Source organism: Dermochelys coriacea, chromosome 4, assembly GCF_009764565.3.
Source record: "Dermochelys coriacea isolate rDerCor1 chromosome 4, rDerCor1.pri.v4, whole genome shotgun sequence".
NCBI lineage: Eukaryota > Metazoa > Chordata > Testudines > Dermochelyidae > Dermochelys > Dermochelys coriacea.
The window spans coordinates 61391707-61416614 of record NC_050071.1 but is presented as its reverse complement, the minus strand read 5'-3'; the positions used below and the strand labels follow the sequence as shown (position 1 = coordinate 61416614).

General features: G+C 41.9%; 1 protein-coding gene across 10 annotated transcripts in view; it reads right to left on the bottom strand.

Moving 5' to 3' along the window:
* Positions 1-24040, bottom strand: part of TMEM131L (transmembrane 131 like) — a 117491-nt gene extending 93451 nt beyond the window's left edge. For 2 of the 10 annotated variants that reach the window (XM_043513167.1, XM_043513170.1), the window contains exons 1-3: positions 23494-23703; positions 22623-22693; positions 12140-12183 (exon numbers count right to left, since the gene is read on the bottom strand). In XM_043513167.1, the coding sequence (XP_043369102.1) occupies positions 12140-12183; positions 22623-22693; positions 23494-23617 (239 nt within the window). In that variant the 5' untranslated portion in view covers positions 23618-23703. Of the gene's footprint in view, positions 1-12139; positions 12184-15179; positions 15264-22622; positions 22694-23493 lie in introns of those variants that run through there. The other 8 variants (XM_038398703.2, XM_043513171.1, XM_043513169.1 and 5 more) reach the window with 8 other exon arrangements.
* Between the last annotated feature and the right edge of the window lie 868 nt (positions 24041-24908).

The following is a 24908-nucleotide window of genomic DNA, read 5'->3' as shown; positions in this document are numbered from 1 at the left end:
GCTTTTTTGACCACATTCTATACTCAAATTATCATGGCATATACCTAATTATTGAAAAGGAGTACTTGTGGCACCTTAGAGACTAACAAATTTATTAGAGCATAAGCTTTCGTGAGCTACAGTGAGCTGTAGCTCACGAAAGCTTATGCTCTAATAAATTTGTTAGTCTCTAAGGTGCCACAAGTACTCCTTTTCTTTTTGCTAATTATTGAAGCGGTTTATGCCGATATACTTTCTACACCTAGCCACCCTTGGTACAGAGACCATCTGCTGGCTGACCTTCCACTTGGCTGGAAGAAGTGACTGAGCCAGCCACCCAGAGGCACTTGGTTAAAGCGGGAAAGTAGGTTTTGATTTCACTTGAGTTTCCTGAAGGGGAGGAATATTTTCTTCATTTGGATTAAGTTAATCAACATGCAATAAACTAACTGATATGGGGAAGCAGGGAATGTAAGCTTCCTGTTTTATGCTAATTTTATTACACAAGTCAAGAGATTTCAGATAGTTTGATTTTTATTAGTTGAAAATAAAATTAGCATGGTCTGTTTTAGTAATTTGTTGATTTCAGTTCTAATAAAAATGACTGGGCTTCTAGACATCTGCTGAATAAATAGTTATATTCCTCTGGGGTTTTTTTTTAAAAAAAATAATTTCTCATTATTTGGTGAAAAAGTGAACAATCTTAATAAATGTAATGTAGCAGTGTTCATTTGTCCCTATCTGAACAGTTAAAACCACCTAGCACTGTAGGCATCTTTAATTTTACTGCCTCCGATCCACATTTGGATTTATGTACCGACTAATCAAAATTACATTTTATTTTAAAAGAAATCAATAAGTCATTCTGAATTAGTGATGTAAAATTAAAGCATTTTATATCAACCCATCATATGGTTATTTATCCAAAAAAAAACAGATGGTGGAGTTTGGGATTAACATGAACATTTTTAATGTAGGGTTCTTATGCAATAATAAATATAATTAAATAAAATAATAATAATAATATTAAATTACTGCATTTTCCTATGTGTCTAAACAGCCCTTAGCACATTTTAGGTTCTTATGCAATAATAATGAAGTGTGTTAGGGGCTACTTAGACACACACAGGAAGAGAATCTCTGGACTGAACAACGTACAATACAAAAACAGTAAATAAGGATAAGGGAAAGAAAAGACAAAATGATCAGAGTGATGACAGGCATGTCATGTAGTAGCATTTTTTCTGTATGTTCTTTTTCAAATATAAGCTATCCCCTGCTATCCCTCTACCCAACCAATCCTATTTCCTTTGTTTAAAAATAATATATCCATTCTATTTATCATTATTGTTCCAAACGAGGTAGGTTAGGTTTAATAAGATACACATTTTGTTCCAGGGATCACAGAATTTAAGATGTGCATGATGGTCTTGCATAGCATTCAAAGTGGGACAGTGTGCAGTCATATGGCATATTGAATTGGCACTATGTCAACTTGTTTCACTGCTGTATAGCGACACTAACAGCCTATAACACTCTGGGGGTTTCTCTGCTCTTGCTTTGGAGTCAGGGCCAGAACCAATGCAGACCCAGAGAAATTGAGAAAGGATGCCCCTGACCTGTTGAGTAGAACTTTTCAGGCTCTAAGGACCACGAACTCCAGGTGGGCTGGGTCCTGGAGCACAGCCAGATGAGTCTATGAGGGATCAGAAACAAGCCTGAGGAAAACTGCACAAAGATTGGCGCACGCGCGCGCACACACACACACACACACACACACACACACACACACAGTTTCCATACGATGACAAATTGCGTGGCCCACTATTCAACTGCCTTCATATCCACCAGTTATTCCAACACAAATATATCCACCCTCCTCCCTATATCAATTTTCCATAGCCGAAACACAGCATCCATTCTCCATCTCCACCCTTCATACCATCAGTCCTCTTTTCCTTGATCACTCCCCATATCACATCGTTCTTCCTGTTCCTTCTTACCGCTACACCTTACCACCGTCTCCAGTAGTCCGGGGGCTGAGCTGCTCTTCACAGCAGCAACAAGCACTGACAAGGGTTCTGCTGTTATTCCCCAGCCCCTTGCTCGGTATGCCCTGCCCTCAGGGCAGCTCCCCAACTCCCTCTGGATCACTCAGATAAGATAGCAGGGCAATGAGTGAACCCTGCGAGGAAAGAGGAGGCAGTCTCAGCCACCACCAATCCACCCACCCTGGCAGCTGGCTGAAAGGGAGGCAGGAGATGCAGAGACCAGAAGGTAGGCATGGCTGAGTGCAGTTGCAGCACAGAAATTAGCAGGACTCTATCTAGCCATTTATACTGTGCTCCTCAATGTGGCATCTGAGCGCCTAGGCCATAAAAAATGCTTCCGGTGAGCTGAGTCTCAGAACACACAGCAGCATAAAGTCCAGCGCTAGCCTGAAGAATTCACACTCCACACAAACAAGCGATGGAAAGGCAGGAAGAGCCTTGTCACAGTTTAGGGTCAGTGCATCTGTATTCCCCTTTTGTGGTCACAAAGAGCACTCGCTCTTAGACTTCCAGCTCCCCCAGCAAATCACCTCTCTTGGAAGGAGACCTGCATCTTTCCCCCTGCTCACCGACGTTTTTCCAGACTGCACCATCCCCAGCAAGTCAGATCACCTAAACAGGCCTGCTTTACCTTCTCAGAGGCCACAAACAGCATAATTGCCCACAGTTGTCAGTTACTGCAAAGCTTTTCCTAAGCAAACACCTTTATTCTTAAGGTGACAGCATTACAGAGAACACATACAAAAACAATAAGAAAAACTACATACAGGCTCATAAGCTTACCAAGGATCACCCTTAACGCTGGTAAGGATCAGTCCTTCAAACCCCACAAAGTTTCTCTGCGGTTACAAGTTCATAACTGCCTTGGCTCAGAACAAGCACACCTAAGAACCTCTGAATCACTCCTTTATACAGTTTGGGCTTTTGATCTTGTCCTCACCTAACAGGTGATTAACAGATCAAGGTCCCCTCCTCAGGGAGAAGCGTCAAAAAGCCGAGTACCTGAATCACCAAAGGGGGGGGGAAATCTACATTCGCTTTCCTCAAGAGATTTCCTGGTAAACCCACTTAATTTTAAACATTCACATTGTTTCAAATTGTCCTTCGAAGCTCTTAACTCCTCCCAGGGTTTACACCAGTCACGTCTCCCTATTAGAGACATTACATACAATAATACATAAACATTTGCATTTTAAAACAATGAACTCCTAAAATACTTTAAATCAATTCAATAAGATTTGTCCAGTATACTCCAGGATATTGCCATATCGGTCACCAGATTGACCAACTGCCATAGACCCGGACAGCAAGGGACTGGGGGTGGGAACTGAGATTGATAAGGAGAAGGCTAGGAATACAGGTAGACTTAAGGAGATGGATGAAAGATTCAGAGGGAGAATAGAGGAAATACAAACAATAGAAAAAAAACAGAATAAAGGAGAGAGAGGGGAGACAATGAAAATAAAAGAAAAAACACCAACATTAAGTTAGAAAACTGCTTTATTTATGCATGTATTTAAAACACATTTCATACTGCCAGAAGAGAGCAGATTTACAGTTTAGTACATATACAACACTATAGCTCTTGACGTATTCAAGCAATACATAGTTAACATTCATCTAACTGGCAGGGGTATTGTGGGGTTAAGTGCATTCTACAAATAGGGAAACTGAGGCAGAGAGGGAGGGAACTGGCTCAAGGCCACACCTTGAGCCAAGTGACAGAACCAGGATTAGAGCTCAGGAGATTAACTCCTGATCCTCTGCTTGTTTCTCCAGAGTGGACGGTCACCCAAGGGGGCTGAGAAAGTCCACTTTAAGCTTATGTGAGAAAGTAAGTCTACAGACCAAGTGTGCCCTGGGATGACAGCATGCATCTTCCAGCTAATTAAAGTTCAGTGTGGTGAGAGAGAGGCGCATAACAGCATTTATTTTTCCAACTCAAGTACTGATTCTGCATTTTTCCCACTCTATCACAAAAGCTAAAATGCATTAGTAAGATTAATTTAGGTGACTCATCATTTGCACAGTGTTTCACCACAATATCAAATAGAATCTAAGATGAAGGTAGGAGTTTGACAGTTTTTTTCAGACTATGGTGGATGGATCATATTCCATTAACTGTAGTTCCTAGAAAGGCATGGAATTTAGATGTACAATCTGGCATACAACAAAATACAATTGGCCTGAACCAGTGTTATAACTTCTGACTTTGATTAATGCTCTTAAAAATGGGTTGGCCAGATGACTCATTTGTTAGCATATTGCACTGCCATCTAATACATTTTGGGAGTAACCTCATGTCTCTTGTTCCCCAGGTCAGAAGACATACATTGTTTTTAGCAGATGAGCCCTCCTGTTTGTAAATAAGTTGTGCAGTACCCTATGAAATTCTAAATATAAACATATGGTAGCCTAAAATGAAGCAATGGATAAAAATGCAAGGCTCTCTGGACCTGCTGGCATCAAGGGATGAAAGACAAACCAAGACACATCAAGCAAGTTTTTCCTAGGAAGTAGTGGAGCATTTAAGACACCTATTATTAATGGACTGTTTTTCTTCTATAAGAGTGGTTCCCAAACTAGGGGCGCCGCTTGTTCAGGGAAAGCGTCTGGCAGGCTGGGCCGATTTGTTTACCTGCCGCGTCCGCAGGTTCGGCTGATCACAGCTCCCACTGGCCGCGGTTCGCCGCTCCAGGCCAATGGGGGCTGCAGGAAGCGGCGCGGGCCGAGGGACATGTTGGCCGCCCTTCCCACAGCTCCCATTGGCAAACCTCGGCCAGTGGGAGTCGTTTGCCAATGAGAGCCGTGGGAAGGGCGGCCAGCATGTCCCTCGGCCCGCACCGCTTCCTGCAGCCCCCATTGGCCTGGAGCAGCGAACCGCGGCCAGTGGGAGCTGTGATCAGCCGAACCTGCGGACGCGGCAGGTAAACAAATCGGCCCAGCCCGCCAGGCGCTTTACCTGAACAAGCGGTGCCCCTAGTTTGGGAACCACTGTTCTATAAACACCATATAGGTCCTTCTATATGCCTTAACAGGAACATCATCTCCAAGATATTTTGGAGGAGGAGTGGAGGAGATTTTTATTAATTTAACATACAATAAAAACACAACAGTAAATTGTGTGGGCTAATATGAAGACAAATAAAACAGTGGAAGTAACAAGCACATTGTATGTATGGTTCTCCAAAACAATTACAGTAGGATAAATAGTTTGGAAGAAGGATTGTTTTTGATACTACAGCTGTGCAATCCAAGGTAAAGTTCATCAGTGACTGAATTACAAAATATGAAAGACAAAAAGCCCTATAAAAGAAAGAAGGACTGAGGAGATGCCAGATTGCTCACCATAGCTACCGCCAACCAAGGAAGCCAGAAAGGTGTGTAGGTGTTCTAGAAATGTTGTTGCCCTTCACCGCCATCTGTTTCTGCATTATTAAAATTTACCATACTTTTGCAAACCACATTGGTAGTTTTCTCCAGTGAGCAGCAAAAGACAGTCTTCCAGTCAGCCAAACCTTGTAAGCTTTTCTACTGTATTAGCCCAAAGAAGTAAACAGCAATAAAATAAAGATACCTCCAGCTGGAGTTCCTGAGTAAATTTTACAAATTATATCCAAAATAACACTCCAGTTTAGCTTAATTTGGAATAGTAACTCCACCAATTGCAGATTAAATCCCACTTTCCTCCACATTGGCTCCAGGCATCTATTTAAATCTTTCTGTTCAGAGAACATATACACACTGTTTTTGGTTTTTAGAAATGTTGTAAAACAAAATATAACTCTGAAATAACCCCTTCACTCCAGTGGCGGTGGAACTGAAATTACCAATTCCCTGACAATTTGGTGGGGCCATAAGGAGTCTGCAATTGCTACTTTAAAAAGGAAAAATTAACTGATGAGATAATTTTCTGCTGCTCTCATACTATACCACAAAAGCTGGATTCATTCTGTATATGCTGGAGGCAATTTTCAATTTGCTGCAACTCCAGTTAACTGAGAGTAAAAAGGCTTAAGCTTAAAAAAAAATTAACTGCATTTTTTATTTTTAGTAATATAAGAAAGGTTTGTTTATATTCTGAGTAATCTATATATAGAAAAAAAATTAGTTCCACGAGGCTGTTATGAAGATTTGAAGTCTGCTCAATATCTCTCCAATGCTTAAGAGTGTATTATAGGTTATAGTGCCACTATCCCTTCCCACCCCTCCCCCCAAAAAAATGGACCTTTAGGAATTAAAATATCAAGGCCAGGAGTACTTGTCCCTTTTATTTTTTAAAATACATCACTAGCTACCCTAAATTTCTTGCCCTTCTAAATGTATTCACAGATAATCTGAACTAGGTCTCAGCACTATGAATTTATAATTATGGAATAGATGACTTGTCTTTGGCAACACATTCATTTATAGGCTAGCATGTTAATATCCAAATCAACTAATGTGAAGCATGCCAATTTTTCATGTCTTCTTTTCAGTATGAAATTACAACTAAATTGCATTAGTATCTGTGCATATATTAATCCTCCAATACTTCATTGGTTTCTCAGTCCCTCTGAACTATTGGGAATTTAACCCCCATCTTATTATCCCTCAGGATGGCAACTGATAAATGAATTTTGAATAAGAGAATATTTAAAATCCTTCAAGAATACCTAACTCATTATACTTTGCTAATATAAACTAAATCTCAATGACCAACTCCAAGAAAAATTAAGTGATAGCAGCATACAATACTACTTTATTATTCTCTCTTCCTATATTTATCTCTGATGCCTTTGCCAAGGCTTACGTGGTATTACACAGATAAAGCAAAAACCAGTATAAACAAGAGTATTTTTCCTAGACTAGACAAGTGAAAGGGGTAAGAATTCTAACTACCAACTCACTCTAGCCACTGAATTCTTAGGGAGTTTGTAAACAATTCAAAGTCCATATCTTCAAGTACAGTAAGTAGTCCCACTCCACCAGGTCAAATGCCCTCTCAATATCCAAGGGAAAAAGTTCAACACAATGAAACCCTTTGATTGAGATAAGTGGATCACACGACTTATGTTATCTGAGCCTTGTCGACACAAAACAAAGATGCCTAATCTGTTTAAGTTAAAGTGGGTAAAATACCTTCTATCCTATTTGCTACTACTATAATATTGCAACAACAACAAAAAGATAGATCTGTTTGCAGTCCTTCCCTTTCTCTATTGTGTGCCTTTATGATATAAAAGTGTACAGCAACATTCCTTCTACGCACATTAATCAATGAGAGGGGTAATTTTAGGGCAAACTTTTCTATAAAATCCCTAATGAAAAACTAAGAACAAAAAGCCTTTTCTCCTTCAAAATCTTAAAAGACTCAGTTTTTAAAATAAATCAGTGAAAACTTTCTTCCTTTTTCCCTGTAGACTAGCTGGAGACTTTGTAATGGACATATAGAAATTTCAATGATGTCTGTCTCTGTTTATCATTTGACTTTCCAATATCTTTGGCTACTCGATGTGCATGTTCTAATGTGAAACAACTGGATAATAAAAATAAATGCAGTTTAATCCTCATAAGCAGACTATTCTAAAAAGCCTCTGATCCTACAAGTTTAGGTCTTTCCCTCCCCCCAAATTATAGGAGTTTGGCAGGGAAAGCCTTTATCATAGCTTGGTTTATCATGCAACCTCTTTTAATAGTTTCAACTTCACTTTCTGGTTTTTCATTTTTACCCTCAGCGAAATTAAGCCTGGCCACAAGATCTGTCACAGCTTATCGTACTCTATCTTTCTCTATTTTAGCAAATTGGGCAGTATTACAGGCGTTATCTTCCTTCAGTTCAGACAAGCAGTATTTGCTTGTCCATTTTCAGCTGTTCAAACTCTTAAGTTTCAACAGTTTGAAGAAATAACTGTCAGCGCTTGTCATTGATTTTCTTCTGCTGGTAACAGCCTATGCCAAACTTGTTTTTGTTAGAGAGCTTTCCCTCCAGCTCTACAAATGCAGGAGATATTTTTTAATAAACTTGTAACATAAAAGGTTATTTCTGAGTAAGTGAATCTTTTAATTTGGTTGAAGAATGTACTCCAAAAAAGCATGTCCAACCATCTAACTACACATTGTCAGCATTTCCTACATTGACCTTGATCCAGGTAGCCAGAAAACACTGCCCAGGAGAGACCAAGCAATCAGGGAAGCAGGAATTGTAACCTAGGTAACTAGCACCATCTTCTTCCCCTCCCGACTAGTCTCTCCCCTCTCCCCCCCACACTTATGCCAGGCATCTGCCAGCCCACAGAACTCCAAACAAGCATTTCTGACTTGTCAAAGAAAGGTTCTTTCCAAAATTTATGACAAATTGGCAACCCTCTCCATATTTTTTTTTAAATATGGTTTTGGCATTAGCCTATGTAGAAAATTGGGTACAAAGATAATAAATCATATCTATTCCTTTTATGTACACAACACAAAACACACCTCAAATGGATGTTTCTGAGATGCACATGTACAGGAAGTCAGTTAATACACTGTAATGCCTTAGTGATCATTTTTCTAAAATTAGATTAACAAGCTCCCAAAAGAACCCATTAACTTAGCATTAGACATTGCAGACTATGTAATGCTTTGGGAAGATCTCTGTGTGTGTGTCCCAAGATCCATAACTCTGTCTGCTTTCTTCAGCACTGGAGACCGCTTTAATTCACTTTCACCATTAGCTTCTGTTATACTTGCTACTTTTAGCTTGCGTTTTTTACCCATGAAAGCTTATGCCCAAATAAATCTGCTAGTCTTTAAGGTGTCAGCAGACTCTTCATTGTTTTTGTGGATACAGACTAACACAGCTACCCCTCTGATACTATTCTTATTACTATCTTTCTCAACTATCTTTTCTAGCCCTTATTCATAATGTCCAAATAACTATTGCATATGCAGGAAAATACAAAACACAGCTTAAAGGACACATGCAAATCTAGAGCTATATAGATAGATTTCCTGGAGCATTCAAGTATGAAAACAGTTTAAGCGTGCAGTGCATCTGACAAATTTTACTTTCATAAAGATCCATATTCGAGATGGATCAGCCATTAAGATATTTTAAAACATCTGAGTAGCTAAAAATTGGTCACAGGACCTATCACAATCTCAGGAACTATTTTAATCTTTTACCAATATTTTTATTACCAGTGCCCTTTGAGCCAGCCACACAACCTACAGGGAAAAGCAATCATCAATGGATGTTTTTTTCCCCCAAGCCCCATGTTTCTGGCAACTAATTAGAAGCACAACACCATCTTCAGTTGGTCCTGACTTCATCTCAGCAATGCTTCGAGATGTATTAAAAATCCTGCATGGAAAAATCTTATAGGCCACAGGCACAAACAGCAGGACAAAAACCTCAGTCCTTATCCAGGCAGAACTCCCACTGTTATCAATGGAAGTTTTGTCTGAGTAACAACTGAAGGATCTGGCCCTTCTTTGGAGGGAAAAACAAGGTAAAGTTATCAGCCATATTGTGACTAGGAATCACATGTAGTATATGGGCAGGAACTGTAAGCAACAACAGGTAGAGGTACCAACAACTGTGCTATTCCATTTCAAATGCCAGTTTTACCACTCTCTAGACTTGAGAGAGAATAGAGATAACTTTGATTCTGTCCTGGATTAGGCAGGCTCCTGACTGCATATCCTAAGTAGCAGGACTCGTGATGGAAAAAAATTTACCTGGAAGAGGGCTGCAGTGGGATGCAAATCACCCAACAACCCCTGCTCCACAAATAATTAACAAGGTAATGAAATCCTGCATTTGCCCACATTTAATCACTGGCTGAATGAAACAAGCTTTTGTGGATAGCTGCAGCTATTAATATATTGTTGCATTATATCTAAAACATTTGTTTATTTTAAGTCCTGTAATCTGTACGACTTACATGGCACTGAAAGATGTGCCCACACTAATGTGTACCAAAGAACAGAACTGTTTCACTGGTAGATTTCCAAGTATTTTAATCTGGACACTTAGAGAAAACAAAATATGTGAAAAAAATTGTGTATTATTTAGGGTTGTGGGTTTGTCACAGTGCTAAAAGTATTACTGATACCGTGACTTTTCTTTGTGTGAATGACTTTAATAAAGCAGGTTTCAGAGTAGCAGCTGTGTTAGTCTATATCCGCAAAAAAGAACAGGAGTACTTGTGGCACCTTAGAGACTAAAATTTATTAGAGCATAAGCTTTTGTTGGCTACAGTCCACTTCATCAGATGCATAGAATGGAACATATAGTAAGAAGATATATGCACACATACAGAGAAGGTGGAAGTTGCCATACAAACTGTTAGAGGTTAATTAATTAAGACTGGGAGTGGCTGGGTCATTACACATATTGAATCTATTTCCCTATGTTAAATAACCTCACACTTTCTTGTCAACTGTCTTAATGGGCCATCTTGATTATCACTACAAAAGTTTTTTTTTCTCCTGCTGATAATAGCTCATCTTAACTAATTAGCCTCTTACAGTTTGTATGGCAATTTCCACCTTCTCTATATCTGTATATAAATATCTTCTTACTATATGTCCCATTCTATGCATCCAATGCAGTGGGCTCTAGTCCACAAAAGCTTATGCTCTAATAAATGTTAGTTTCTAAGATGCCACAAGTACTCCTGTTCTTTTTAATAAAGCAGCATTTCCCAGACAATGGTGGATCGCCGGCCCCATACAGAGGGAAGACCCTGGAAAGTAAGCCCACACCAGCCCAGTGAGGAGGGGAAGCCTGGGAGGAGGGCCTGGAGAGCGAGTCCACCCTGCACTCACCCCATGGCAATGGCTCCTGTCCCACAGGGCTGGGGCTGGCTTCCCAGTCCTGGAGCATGGGATCGTAGCATCACTCACTTAAATTTTGCCTGGCCATCCTCCTGTCGTAATGACAGAAGGAGTGACTGGACCAAATGTGCACGATGCTGAGACCCTGTGCACCAGGTCACAACACCTGGAGCGGGGAGCTGGACCCAACCCTATGGGACAGGAACCACCAGTGTGGGGTGAGCCTGTTCTTCCATCCCCCCCAAGGGCTCCTCCTACTCACTGGGCTGGACTCATTCTCCAGGTCTCTTCCCCCACACTTCACAGGGCCTCCCCTCCTCATCAGGCTGAGAACAGAGTACCAGTGCCAGGGTGGAGGTTGCTGCTGCAGGCGGTCAGTGCACCTTTGGTAGGGTGAGGAGGCAGCAGCATGGAGAAGAACACTAGTGGTGACCTCCCATGAGTTTGTATCCTGGATGGGTTTTTCCCTGCGTCAGTAGACAGACTACTGTGGAAGTATTTATGTATAGTTGAATGTTCATATCTATGATTTTACACACCATTTCCCCTGAACCCGTGACTTTAACTAAATTTACCGCGACCACTCCATGACTTTGGGTAAGTATGCTGTGACAAATCTGCAGCCCTAGATACTACCCAACCCTTCAAAATGGAAGGACTGACATTAAAAGAAACAGCATAGTTAAGAGCTACATTTCTTAAAAACTTTATTGTTTATCTAATTTCAAGAAACTGAAAAATCGAGGAAATATCTGGATCTATAATAACAAGGTGAGACTGTTTCTCTCCCCCACCAGTTCTTCTATCATGCCTATCACTGTAAATATATAAGTGTTAACAACACTCACAACACTGTGAGACTATTATAATTCACAACTGAGATTTGACCCATTACAAGTTCAAACAACAGACACGCTATGAAAGATACATAAAGTCCATTTTCAAATGTAAAAATCTTTTGTGCAAAAACCATGAAAATCAAACACAACTAAGGTAAAAAATTAGGAAGAAAAGAGGCAAGAGAGTATTTTTCTGAGCCTGGTATATATTGTACTTTACATCTGGCTTCACTGACAACAGTTAGTTTGTATTAACATTAATTAACGTTAACAATGATATAAGTACTGTAACATTAATGTCATGGACATTTCAAGTTTATTATAAAACACAAGGTAATACGTCAGAATACTTTTTTTTTTTTAAACTAATCTGTCCAGTGACACTTGAATGCATTTTAAAGTGTATAATGCAGTTTTATAAACTGAGATGAGCTCTAATATCCATGGTTTAAGTTGGGTTTTACTTACCTTTGCTCTTGTGGATGCTCTTCCACATCCTCCTCAGAATCAGCCTAATGAACAGAAAAAATACTGTGTAAGGATTTAAATATCATTACAGTGTACAGTGGAAATGTACTGTGCTTCTAATCCCACTGAAACAGATACAATCATGATTCACTAATAAAAAGACAGAAATTATAAAATAATTAAGTAGCTCCATTCAGTACAAAGAAATTCTACATGCTTAAGTAATTAAACAACATCTAACCAAGATTTAGGATTTTATTGCCACTTAATATGGTTAATCCATTATCTTTTCCAAACTTCGATCCAATGTATTTATTTCCAATTGTACAAATGCAGCTATTCAGAATTTTATGCACATGTACAATTCAAATGATTAAAAGCATACAGAAAGAATTAAAGATAAACCAATATCAACATTAAACACTCCCAAATCACAAAGATCAATCAGTTCCCTTCAAAGTACTGGTGATTATTCAATGCATTCATTAGCCAAAGTCTGAGAAAACAGACCATAAAACACCTTGAAGGTCGACAAACTCTGGCATTTGTCTGACCAAAGGCAAGGAAGCAAATTCCTAAATCTACGACTCTCCAATGAACACAGAAGCCCACAAACATTTCTAGGGCCTATGAGCTCAAGCATCACAGCTGATCTCAACTGCTGAAATAAAACATGAGAAGAGAGATAGTCTCCAAAACATACATGGCACAAATCATGATAATTTGTAATTCAAAACACTTTGAATTGCATACTGAAATGAAACAGAGCTTTGTTTTAATATGCTTGTTGCAGGAAACCCCTTTAAATGGGCAAATAGGTATGTTCTGAACCAGCTGGTGTTTCCAAGTGGTCTTCAGGTGTAGTGCAAAACAGGGTGCAACAATCCAATTTGCATTGACCAAGTAAAGGACAACATTAGTTAGATTAACATTTGCATGAAAAGGTCAGTCATCTTGCAAAGCAAAACATGATATGAAGTTTTCTTGGTTACTGAAGCACCATCTTAAAGTCCCACAAGATACTCAACCTGCAAACCTGAACAGCAAAAAGTAGGAAAACGCCACACAATGAAAAGATAGAACTTTTATGACTTCCTCCAGCTGTTTTCCCATTCTATCTCTAACCCAGGATGAATCTCTGATTCAAACTCCAATTTTGGCTGGACACTGAAGAAGAGATTAACTATCATCGAGGTCCAATAAAATGGAAACTCGGAGCTATGGGGCAACAAAGCCCACAGAGCTTCACAAACCTACTGAGCAATGGATGGCAGAAAAGAATCCCTGAAGAGATGAGCAGCTGCTCAGTATTAGCCAGGGGCCTATGAAGAAGGAAAAAGACAAGCACTCAAATACAATTCTATCTTTGCCAGGGTCAACAAATGCATCAATATATCATTGGTTAATGGCATTAAAAGCATCGGATAGATTTTTTTTTTTTTTTTAAAAGGCAGCACAGACAGCTAATCTTTGTCCATCTCCAGAAGCAGATAACGAACCTATGAGACAAGTGCAGTCTTCATATCATATCACGCCTGCAACAAGATTGACAGGAATTAAGAAAATCTGAGGACTTCAAAACCGTTTCATAAACTTTCCTTAAAAAGGGAGGTTAGAAATTCACAACCTCAACAGATGGTTCTTCAGCATCAGCGTAACAAGAGATGTTAGCATCTGAAACTCCTGAAGAGGGTTAATCTCCTCTGATAAATGAGCTAGCATCTTCCCCCACTAGACTCAACCAACTAGGAGGGAGATAAATCCAGTTTCCCAGCGTTCCCTATGCATTTCAGAACCTCCATTTCAAATTTTAATCCCTCCAAAATAGCTATGTCACAACAAAGGCTAGTAATCCAGTCTGATTCTAAGTGGTATTATCCACAGCCTTTAACAAGCATGAAAACCTAAAATCTGATTCTCTGTTGTCTCACTGTGTATCTCCAGGCTCTTCACCATTCTTTACCTTCTTTAAGTCCTACTGCTCAGGACTTCACATTCATTATGGTGTGGAGAAGATATCCTTCCGCATCTGTGGTAAAGCCATGGCATAACACCTCGAACATTCATGACTTCGAACATGCCTTCTAGCTCTAATACTATCTTCCTTCCTCTAGCTGTCAAAGGCTATCAGCAGGGTGAATAAAAATCAATGATTTAAAAAAAAAAAAAAAAAGGATTTTTTTAAAATTTAAAATTGCATTTTTTTGATAAAATGCTTTTTGAGCAAAAAAAGCAATCTAAAATATAGTTTTAATTAAAATGCATTATAGCTCAAAGATATCTCATCATGGAATAGGGATTATAAATTCTAATTCTATAGTATGAGACAATATAGTCATGTAATGTTTAAGAAAAGTTTTGTTCATGGAAAAGTTTTGTTCAATAGTTCATGGATTAGGGACCCAATTTTACGGGGTTCCAGGGGCTTCTGTATAGATTATTTAGGTTAATCTTTCTATCTACCCAAAGGAACTCCATGCTCAGTCTAGAAGATACCATTAGAGATGCTTAGTTTTGCAGTTCTTAAACTGTGGATTTGTGTCTCCAGAGATAACATGCTTGTTAACAGCAAAAACATTTTAAATAAATAAATATATAGATGTGAGAAATAACAGACCTCAACCCTATTGTCCCTCTGCACATTTGTGTACACAGAGTCAATCCCTTACCTCTCTCTAAAAGTGCAAAGTTCCAAAAAGTTCAACGAATAGAAGATTGTTGGGGGCAGCATAGATCTGGAGATAAATGTGAGAAGGGAGGGACAGGCAGGAGAAACAAAGTGAAACTGTTTGAGCAGCATATTCCAGAAGTCTTGAGGTCTTTCTGAGCGTAGCCTTCATTGATTTGAGATCTACCATACCATTCTCTCGCTAGAAGGGAAAACTTATAATGGTAGCAGGCCGTAAAAGAGACCCAGTTTGGGAATAAGAACCATTCAAGAAATGTATGTTTGCTGATGTTTTAAAGAAAGTCACACCAGTGAACTGGTGCAAGTCACTTAAGCACTTGGATTCAGAGATTGTTGAAATGATAATCTCACTTTTAACAGCAGTAGCTTCTTCTGCTGGTGTAGAAAGAATATTTTCTTCCTTTGGACTAATTCATTCCAAATTGAGAAATTGTTTGGGACCTGAAAAAACAGGAAAGCTTGTTTTTCTTTTCCAGATTATGAACAAACAGGGAAAATGAAGATGAAGACGACTGAGTTAGCTGCAGAAGCTAATATTTTAAATTGCTCATGTTGACCTGGCTGACATAGTTGATTTACTTTTTGTTTTTTTTAAATATTTCATTTAACTATTTTAGTTAAACAATTTTAACAAAAACAAACCTGATTTTAAAAAACCTGAATGTTTAACTAAATTCAAAAATTCATGCGCTTGTTTTGTTAAAATGTTATATGTTTGCTGTTGAAGAAAAAAATCCCAGAATACATAACGTTGTTTTAGTTAAATAAAACAATTTAAAATGTCTGTCTGGTGATGTTCTCCTCCTAATACAGCATGGCAAGAAAATCCTCAAATATTAATGATTAACCTGTTGAGTTGGAGATAGTTCACCTCCCAGTGACTTCATAAATATCTGCTTCAACTACCTTTGGTAAATGAAATAACCAAACAATCATTCATTTTCTGATATAGCTGTAAAACTAATCTGAAAAGTTTTCAAAATAAATCACTTTAAAAATGTATAGTGTGTACCTTCTAAAAATGAAACCTACGTCTATCTCTGAGTTGTGAAAAATATGTATTGAGATTATAACAACCAATAAGAATGCACTTTTATGTAGAAATCCATAATTAAATTGAGTCTTCCTGACTAGTGATTTAAATCATGATTTAAATCCAAACCACCCTGTATATCATCATTATCTGGGAGAAACATGCAGGGAATGAGTAACTCGGCAACACTTCATTGACAATCTAGGATAAAAAGATAGCCTGGTAGGACAATATGTTAATCTGGGGAGTTGCCAGTCTGAACAGCCATTTCCTGACAGCCATCTGAAATCTAACTTGTCCTGGAGGTAGACCGGGGTCAGCAACCTATGGCATGCGTGCCAAAGATGGCGTACGAGCCAATTTTTAATGGCACGCTGCTGCCTGCCGGGTCCCAGCCGCCAACTCTGCTGCCGAACTCAGGCTGGGACCTGGCAGGCAGCAGCGTGCCATTGGAAATCCTGCCTACCCCAGCCCGCTCTTCTCCGCCCTCCAGCCCCAGTGGGGGTAGGGTGAAGAAGCTTCGTCCTGCTAGCTGCTGCTGCAGGGCAAGTGAGCTTCCCCGCCTCTTCTCCCAGCGTGCTGGGTTCCTGCCCCTCCTCCTCTCCCTGCCACCCGATCAGCTGATGGCCCTTGCAAGGGAGGGGGAGAAATGGAGCCGCAACACGCTCGCTGCTCCGGGAAGGAAGAAGAGAAGAGTTGGGGTCGGGGTCTTGGGCAAGGGGCGTGGAATCAGGGCATATCCCCTCCAGTCCCCTGCCGTAAGCCGCTCTGAGCAGGGGGCTGCAGGCACCCCCACAACCCTAGCCCATACCCCCAGCCCTCTGCCCTGACCCCTACACCCCCCCCCACACACACACCCCAGCCCTCTGCCCTGACCCCTGCACCCTCCTACGATCCCAGCCCTGACTCCAGCCCCCCCACACCCTATGCCCCGACTCCTGCACCCTCCTCACATGCCCCGAGCCCTCTGCCCCGATTCCTGCACCTTCCTCACACACCCACAGCCCCCTGCCCTGACTCCTGCACCCCCCACACCCTGACTCCTGCACCCCCCCACATTCCCATCCCTACCCTGAGCACCAAACGGGAGATCCTGCACCCCCCCCCCCACACACACACATTCCCACCTACACTCCTCGCACCAAATAGGAGCTGCCCAGGTAAGCACTCCACACACAAACCTCCTGCCCCAACCCTGAGCCCCCTCCCTCATTCTAGCTCCTGGCCAGACCCTGAACACCAACCCCCAGCCCGCTCCTTCACCCCCAGCCCTGTGCTCAGTGCACTCCCACCCTCAGCTCAGTGCAGAGAGAGAGAGAGAGAGAATGGGCTAGAACCAGGGAGAAGGTAGGTACCCACTCTATGTGGGCAGGGCCGGGATCCCAGACCGGCAGCCGGGACCCTGGCTGGCAGGAGCCAGCGGACAGAACCCCAGACCGACAGCCGGCTGAGTGGCAGCCGGCTGAGCCACTCAGCCCACTGCCAGTCTGGGGTTCTGGCTACCAGCCCCTTGCCAGCCGGGGTCCCAGCCGCAGGCCCCGCTCAGCCTGCTGCCAGCCTAGGTGAACGGAAGTTAAGGAAGTATGGGCCGGATGAATGCACTATAAGGTGGGTAGAAAGCTGGCTAGATTGTCGGGCTCAACGGGTAGTGATCAATGGCTCCATGTCTAGTTGGCAGCCGGTGTCAAGTGGAGTGCCCCAGGGGTCGGTCCTGGGGCCCGTTTTGTTCAATATCTTCATAAATGATCTGGAGGATGGTGTGGATTGCACTCTCAGCAAATTTGCGGATGATACTAAACTGGGAGGAGTGGTAGATACGCTGGAGGGGAGGGATAGGATACAGAAGGACCTAGACAAATTGGAGGATTGGGCCAAAAGAAATCTAATGAGGTTCAATAAGGATAAGTGCAGGGTCCTGCACTTAGGATGGAAGAATCCAATGCACCGCTACAGACTAGGGACCGAATGGCTCGGCAGCAGTTCTGTGGAAAAGGACCTAGGGGTGACAGTGGACGAGAAGCTGGATATGAGTCAGCAGTGTGCCCTTGTTGCCAAGAAGGCCAATGGCATTTTGGGATGTATAAGTAGGGGCATAGCGAGCAGATCGAGGGACGTGATCGTTCCCCTCTATTCGACACTGGTGAGGCCTCATCTGGAGTACTGTGTCCAGTTTTGGGCCCCACACTACAAGAAGGATGTGGATAAATTGGAAAGAGTACAGCGAAGGGCAACAAAAATGATTAGGGGTCTAGAGCACATGACTTACGAGGAGAGGCTGAGGGAGCTGGGATTGTTTAGTCTGCAGAAGAGAAGAATGAGGGGGGATTTGATAGCTGCTTTCAACTACCTGAAAGGGGGTTTCAAAGAGGATGGCTCTAGACTGTTCTCAATGGTAGCAGATGACAGAACGAGGAGTAATGGTCTCAAGTTGCAATGGGGGAGGTTTAGATTGGATATTAGGAAAAACTTTTTCACTAAGAGGGTGGTGAAACACTGGAATGCGTTACCTAGGGAGGTGGTAGAATCTCCTTCCTTAGAGGTTTTTAAGGTCAGGCTTGACAAAGCCCTGGCTAGGATGATTTAACTGGGACTTGGTCCTGCTTTGAGCAGGGGGTTGGACTAGATGACCTTCTGGGGTCCCTTCCAACCCTGATATTCTATGATTCTATGATTCTATGAACGGAACCCCAGGCTTGCAGCGGGCTGGCGGTGTAAGATCAGCATTTTAATTTAATTTTAAATGAAGCTTCTTAAACATTTTGAAAACCTTGTTTACTTTACATACGACAATAGTTTAGTTATATAATATATAGACATAGAGAGACCTTCTAAAAAACGTTAGAATGTATTATTGGCACGCGAAACCTTAAATTAATGTGAATAAATGAAGAGTCGGCACACCACTTCTGAAAGGTTGCCGACCCCTGAGGTAGACCAACAAATAAGAGGTGTCCTGACCTCATAATGGAGGTGGCAATGGTATTGTCCATGACAAGAGTGAAATCTCTTCCCTCCAAAACTCATTCAAAATCAAGATCCAGTGTATACACAGCTGTGTGTATTAGGCTAGAAAGCACGTGGGGGAGTCCCATATTTGGCAGGGCACCCAGAAGATTCTGAGCTAACACTGGATAGTTTCTGTATTATCTGTATAAATAATCAGTCACAACCACTCCAACACTGCATTAAGAGGAATACGGTACAGTAGAACCTCACGAGTTAGGAACACCAGAGTTACGAACTGACCGATCAACCACACACCTCATTTGGAACTGAAAGTACGCAGTCAAGCAGCAGCAGAGACAGACACACACACACACACACACACACACAAAAGTAAATACAGTAGTGTGTTAAATGTAAACCACTAAAAAAAAATAAAGGGAAAGTTTAAAAAAAAGATTTGAGAAGGTACGAAAGCTGTTTCTGTACTTGTTTCATTTAAATTAAGATGGTTAAAAGCAGCATTTTTTCTTCTGCATAGTAAAGTTTCAAACTGTATTAAGTCAATGTTCAGTTGTAAACTTTTTAAACAACAAACAACGTTTTGTTCAGATTTACGAACACTTCAGAGTTACAAACAACCTCAATTCCCGAGGTGTTCATAATTCTGAGGTTTTACTGTAATTCTCAACCAAGGACTTTAAGAGTAGGCTGCACATCCACACAAGTCCCTCTGTCTCAGATTGAGCACTCTTAGGGTACACCTACACTGCAAAACAAAAAAAATAAAATCCCACAGCAGCAAGTCTCAGAGCCTGGGTCAATTGACTCTGGCTCATGCTATGGTGCTAAAAATAGCAGTGTAGACATTCCCGCTCAGGCTGGAGCTTAGGTTCTGAATCCCAGCCCAGGTGGGAACATCTACACTGCTATTTTCAGCCCCATAGCTCAAACCCCACCTGATGTCAGACTCACCACTGCAATTTTTTTTTTTTAAACAATGTAGACATAACCTAAGTTGAATACAGCTTTAAAGTGGGAGACCTTATACATTCAATCTGTGCTTTAACTAACATATCTGGGCTAATGACATACTGCAATGTCACCCAGCCAAGTGTCAGTTACACATGTAACACCAAAGGCTTCAGCAACCCTCTAATCAAGGATGGCAATTAACCTTATTAGCCACAGACACTACATTAAACATGAAGTGAAGTTAGGACCCTACCATCTGGCAGCCTGTGCGCCAAAAATCATCATCTTCATCATCCCAAATATAACCAGGGCATTGATATTAAACTACTAGCACCACTCTGTCCCTGAGACACTGTCTCAACCTGCCTAATCTCCCACAGTTGTACTTTAATAGGCTATAAAAATGAATATGAATATTATTGCATTCCCTTTTATTCGAGTTTATTCCAGCATCCTGAAAATGTTCTGTTTATTTATTCCACAAATATTATTCCATTAAATATTCCACAAATATTTGTGGAAATCTGCTAATTCTTGTAAATAGAGCCAAATCCACACTAGCAACATCTTTTACAGAACATCCTGCAGGTCTATTATACTTAATTTATGTCCACAAATGTGACAGAATATAAACTCCCCCACAATTTTAAAGTCATTTAAGTTTATATATATATATATATATATATATATATATATATATATATATATATATATATATATATATATGCCACAGACACCACAAAGTAAAAGTTCAGTGCAAACTAGCAGTGCTTGATGACTTAATTGCTGGCATCTTCAATGTTTATAGCCATACCCAGGATTTATTTTTAAAATTGAAAAAAATATATTAACCCCCTCTCTGAATCTATGGTGGCTAAGAGGGTTATTTTTGTCCTGGGGTTTTCCAAGTCACTCTTCCCATCATAAAATTCCCTTTAGTAACAATGTACTGAGTCTGCCTTTCAGAGTGCCAATTGTTAATTACCATGCCATTGCTTTTTAGATTCTGGCAGAAACTAACAAAATATACTTGACCTTAAGAGCAACTATAACAGAGATCTGCTGATACTTTTGAAAAAGTGCCTGTCAACAAAAACAAGTTGTGTTAAGAGTCCCTGATCCTTCTTTTTGTGTACAGATATAAAGAAAGTCAGATTCCCCCTCCTTAACCCACTCCCCAAAAAATCATGTGCTTGTTTTTTATTTTAGAAAAATCAGAATGTATTTCCATTTTCATTGGAGGACTCAAGAGCCTGTGTGCATACCTAGAGCTTTTTCAGTCCATAATTGAGAGGATTATGCTCAATAAATGCCAAGTCCTTTACAAATAAACTTTTCTTTCAAGAGTTTTAGTTAAACAGACATTAACAAATTACAAACAAACAAACCCACAGAATTATAGAGTCTAAACAAAAGCCACATCTGCTCTAATCAAGTTTCTCCTTCTTGGTACTTGTGAAGTCAACATTCCACTAGTTTTCCATTCATCCATAGTCTTTCAGGATAAACAGGACCTACATTTTTAATGTTACAAACAGGTAGGATTAAAAACAAACAAAAACAAAACAAAACCACCTTATTCTCCTGTGATGCACAAAAAGGCCTGAAACCAAAGCATGAGTGCAGTTCTCCCATCCCTTTCCTTCCACACACTTGCAGGTCACCTTAAAGAGAAACTAAGAAACAAAGAGAATGGTGCTGCCCAAGTCAGATTCAGAAAGCAAATGATTTCAGAACAAAAACAAAAATAACCCCCAGGTGAGATGTCAGTATTGGCGATTGCTGCAAGTTATTATTTATGGAGGGCTGTCACCATGCTGGATACTGAACCAACAAGAAGCAGTTAGCCATTACGCTTCACACACAAATTATGGCTCAGTCTCAAATACAGTGTATATTGTGCATGAGGAGAAGTCATCACTGAGAGAGGCCTAGTGGATCAAATGTTTTAAAAAGTTGAATGGAGAGAAGAGAGAGTTCATGCATAGGGGGCAGCATTGAAGAAAATGTGAGGGAAGTTGGGGGGGCTAAGAGGAGTAAAAACAATGGGAGGGAAAAGCTGGAGGAAATGGTTAGAGGAGTTTGAACTTGATATATCTCAGGTAGGGAAGAGGAAGCTGAGAAGGAGGGACTGTAAAGCAATTACAAGCATTTAAGTGGTTTGTGTAGTTTCCTTCCTTCTAACTTGACTTCTTTCTTTTGAGTCTCACAGATCTGGAAAACGAAATCAAGGCGAGACTTGATTGCTAAATGGAATACTGAGCTTTTTAACCTCTAACACTCCAACTCAAATCCTGCCCACATCAGCATATGCTTAAAGCTACCATTTGATGGATCTTTGGTGGTATATGTAAAATAAGATGGCTGTGCCAAGCCACAATCCACATCAGAAAACCATCACTATAATTAGCAACATTGTTGGATACCTCCGCAAAAAAACAAAGGACTTAACAGACATACCTGTTCTGTCACTATTACAGCTTGTCACACCAAAACAGAATTGAGGTAGAGCAACACTGTAATAGACTCTCCTTTACAGGTTGCTTGATATCACTTTATTTCTCTCAGAGTTGCAATGTAATCTTAAATGTGAGCACTGCTGGCTGCTGCAACCCTGGCAAGGTGCAATCCCAAACACACACCCTGCCCCTGAACCTGAAGCCATTATGATTCATGGTATCACATGGGGGACTTGTGCACTGTTGCCAGGTGCAGTGGCCACACAGTTTGTTTGCAAGGCAAACTGACATTAGTAGCGGTCACTGCTGCTGGGGGCTGGCTGGCCAAGCTGCTTCTGCGCCTCCCTCTATACACCCCTCAGTACTGTCACCGTATCTCCTCACCTGAGTGGGCATCAGCAGTTCCCCTTCTTCAGCTTGCCACAGCTCCACCACGCTGGGGATTGGGTCAATAGCTAAACAAGCCAAACAAAACAACACACACTAAAAAAACTAATCACATTTTACATGCACGGGAAAGCTCTAACAGCAGCATTTCATGTTTCTCTTTTCCCCCATGCTGAACAAAAAGTGTCCATATTAAAAGCAGCACAGGCTGGTGACATCTAAAGTGGACAGGCAAACCTGGTGCCTTCCGAGCCAATTTGTAGCAGCGGGTAAAGATCATAATGCGTCTGACTCAAAACAGGGGGTGGGTTAATGCCTACCCAGAGGAGCCTCTACTGATTAAAAAGGAGGGTCTCTTTTCTCTGCAATGTCAGCGTGTGTGCAGCATGGTATAGCCGGGGGAAGGAGCCACAAGGACGTGGGCTTGGGGAGGGGGGAATTCATGGCTTATTTCGCTGTAACGCTGGCTCGCAGTTTGTTACAAGGTTGCAACTGCTTCTAGCGTTAAAAGATGGGCCAAACCCGAGGACTCCAGCCACAACAGCAGAGCCAGAAACAATGCAGCAGGAAGCGGAGTCCTCCTCATTCCTCTCCCCTCTGTCTCAGGGCTGGGAACCATTACAGCCAACACAAAGCTGGGGGCTGTGCCCGAATCGCATGCACAGCAGGATGGAGGGAAAGGGAATGGCTTTGCAATCAAAATCGATCATGCTCGTCGGTGCTCGAGCAGGGCTTTCGCCTTTGCTTTGCCCGGGCACAGCCTCTCCGCTCTCCTCCACCCCCTTATTTACAAGCAGCAACCCCCTTCCCCCCCCATCTGCGAATTCCACCAGCCTCTTTCCCCTGACGCCGATTTCCCAGCGCTTACCTTGGCCCTGCGCTTCTCCCGGGCGAAAGCAGGGTAAGAGGACCTGGAAGACGCCTAGCAAGAGGTTCACGGCCGTGGCTGCGCGGCAGTAGCTGCCTTGCTGCGGGTAGCGCAGCCCCGCCATGCTGCTGCTGCTGCTGCTGCTGCGCGCCGCTCCGGGAGTGCGGGCTGCGGGCGGCTACTGCAGCCGCCGCCTCGCTCTGCTCTGCGCGTGTGTGCCACAGAGATAGGCAGGGCTGGGCGCCGCGCGGCCCGGGGTGGAACGTTGACAATGAGAACGCAGCGTGCGCGCGGGGCCCCGCCCGGCCGCCGCCGCTCTGGCAGAGCACATGGCAGAGGGGCGGGCCACAGAGCTCGGGGGGGGGCGGGAGGGGGTACGAGGTAAATCTTCAGCCAAGCCTGGCCCAACGCCTGCGCTCTTACTTCGGCTCGTGCCCGAGTCCGGGGACCAGGGTGGGGCCTGTTGTCTCAAGCTGAGGGAAATCCAGTCGCTGAACCGGGCTCTCCATGGGCTTTTAAAATGTTGACCCATGCAACCCTTTTGCCCACGCCCGTATGCCCATGCACACAGTTATACACAGGCGGAGCATTGTGTGTGTGTGTGTGTGCGCGTGCACATGTGGGGAAACACAACTGCATATAAAAATGGGGTGTCACTACACTACAACTGCATTTGCATTCCAGCTAGTGGAATATATAAGCAAATTATCACCTAGGTGTGTCTGCCTCACACACACAGAGTAATTTGTCCCTTTATTCACTGTACCGAAAACAAATTGCATTCTGGCCTGATGTTGTGCAAGCCACATGTTACATGCCAGCACCAGGTGACAGCCCTTCAGTACTAAATTATGCTGCACGCATTCCTCCCAACTGCAGTCGCTAGCAGAGGGGTGTTTAATTTTGTGCGTGTGCATGTGTGTACACACATGTTACAGAGAATTTTTATTGCCCACAAGAAACACAGTCTGCATAGAAAGCATTAATGGAATGTTTCAGAGTAGCAGCTCTGTTAGTCTGTATATGCAAACAGAAAAGGAGGACTTGTGGCACCTTAGAGGCTAACAAATTTATTAGAGCATAAGCTTTTGTGAGCTACAGCTCACTTCACAAAAGCTTATGCTCAAATAAATTTGTTAGCCTCTAAGGTGCCACAAGTATTCCTTTTCTTTTTGCATTAATGGAATGGTGGTTAAAACATATGGGACTTACGGGAAGGGGAAGTAGATCAGTATGGCCTCCTGCAAATTGTTGCAGTGAGGATATCCGGTGAATTTGACAAGCTGTCACTGGGGGTGACAAGACACTGACTGCTTCCAGAGGCCTCAAGAGTCTGACCTCAACATAATATAAAAGGGGGACACCTCGTGCTAAGGCTTCAGCTTATAACAGGTGTTGACAGAAATAGACTAATG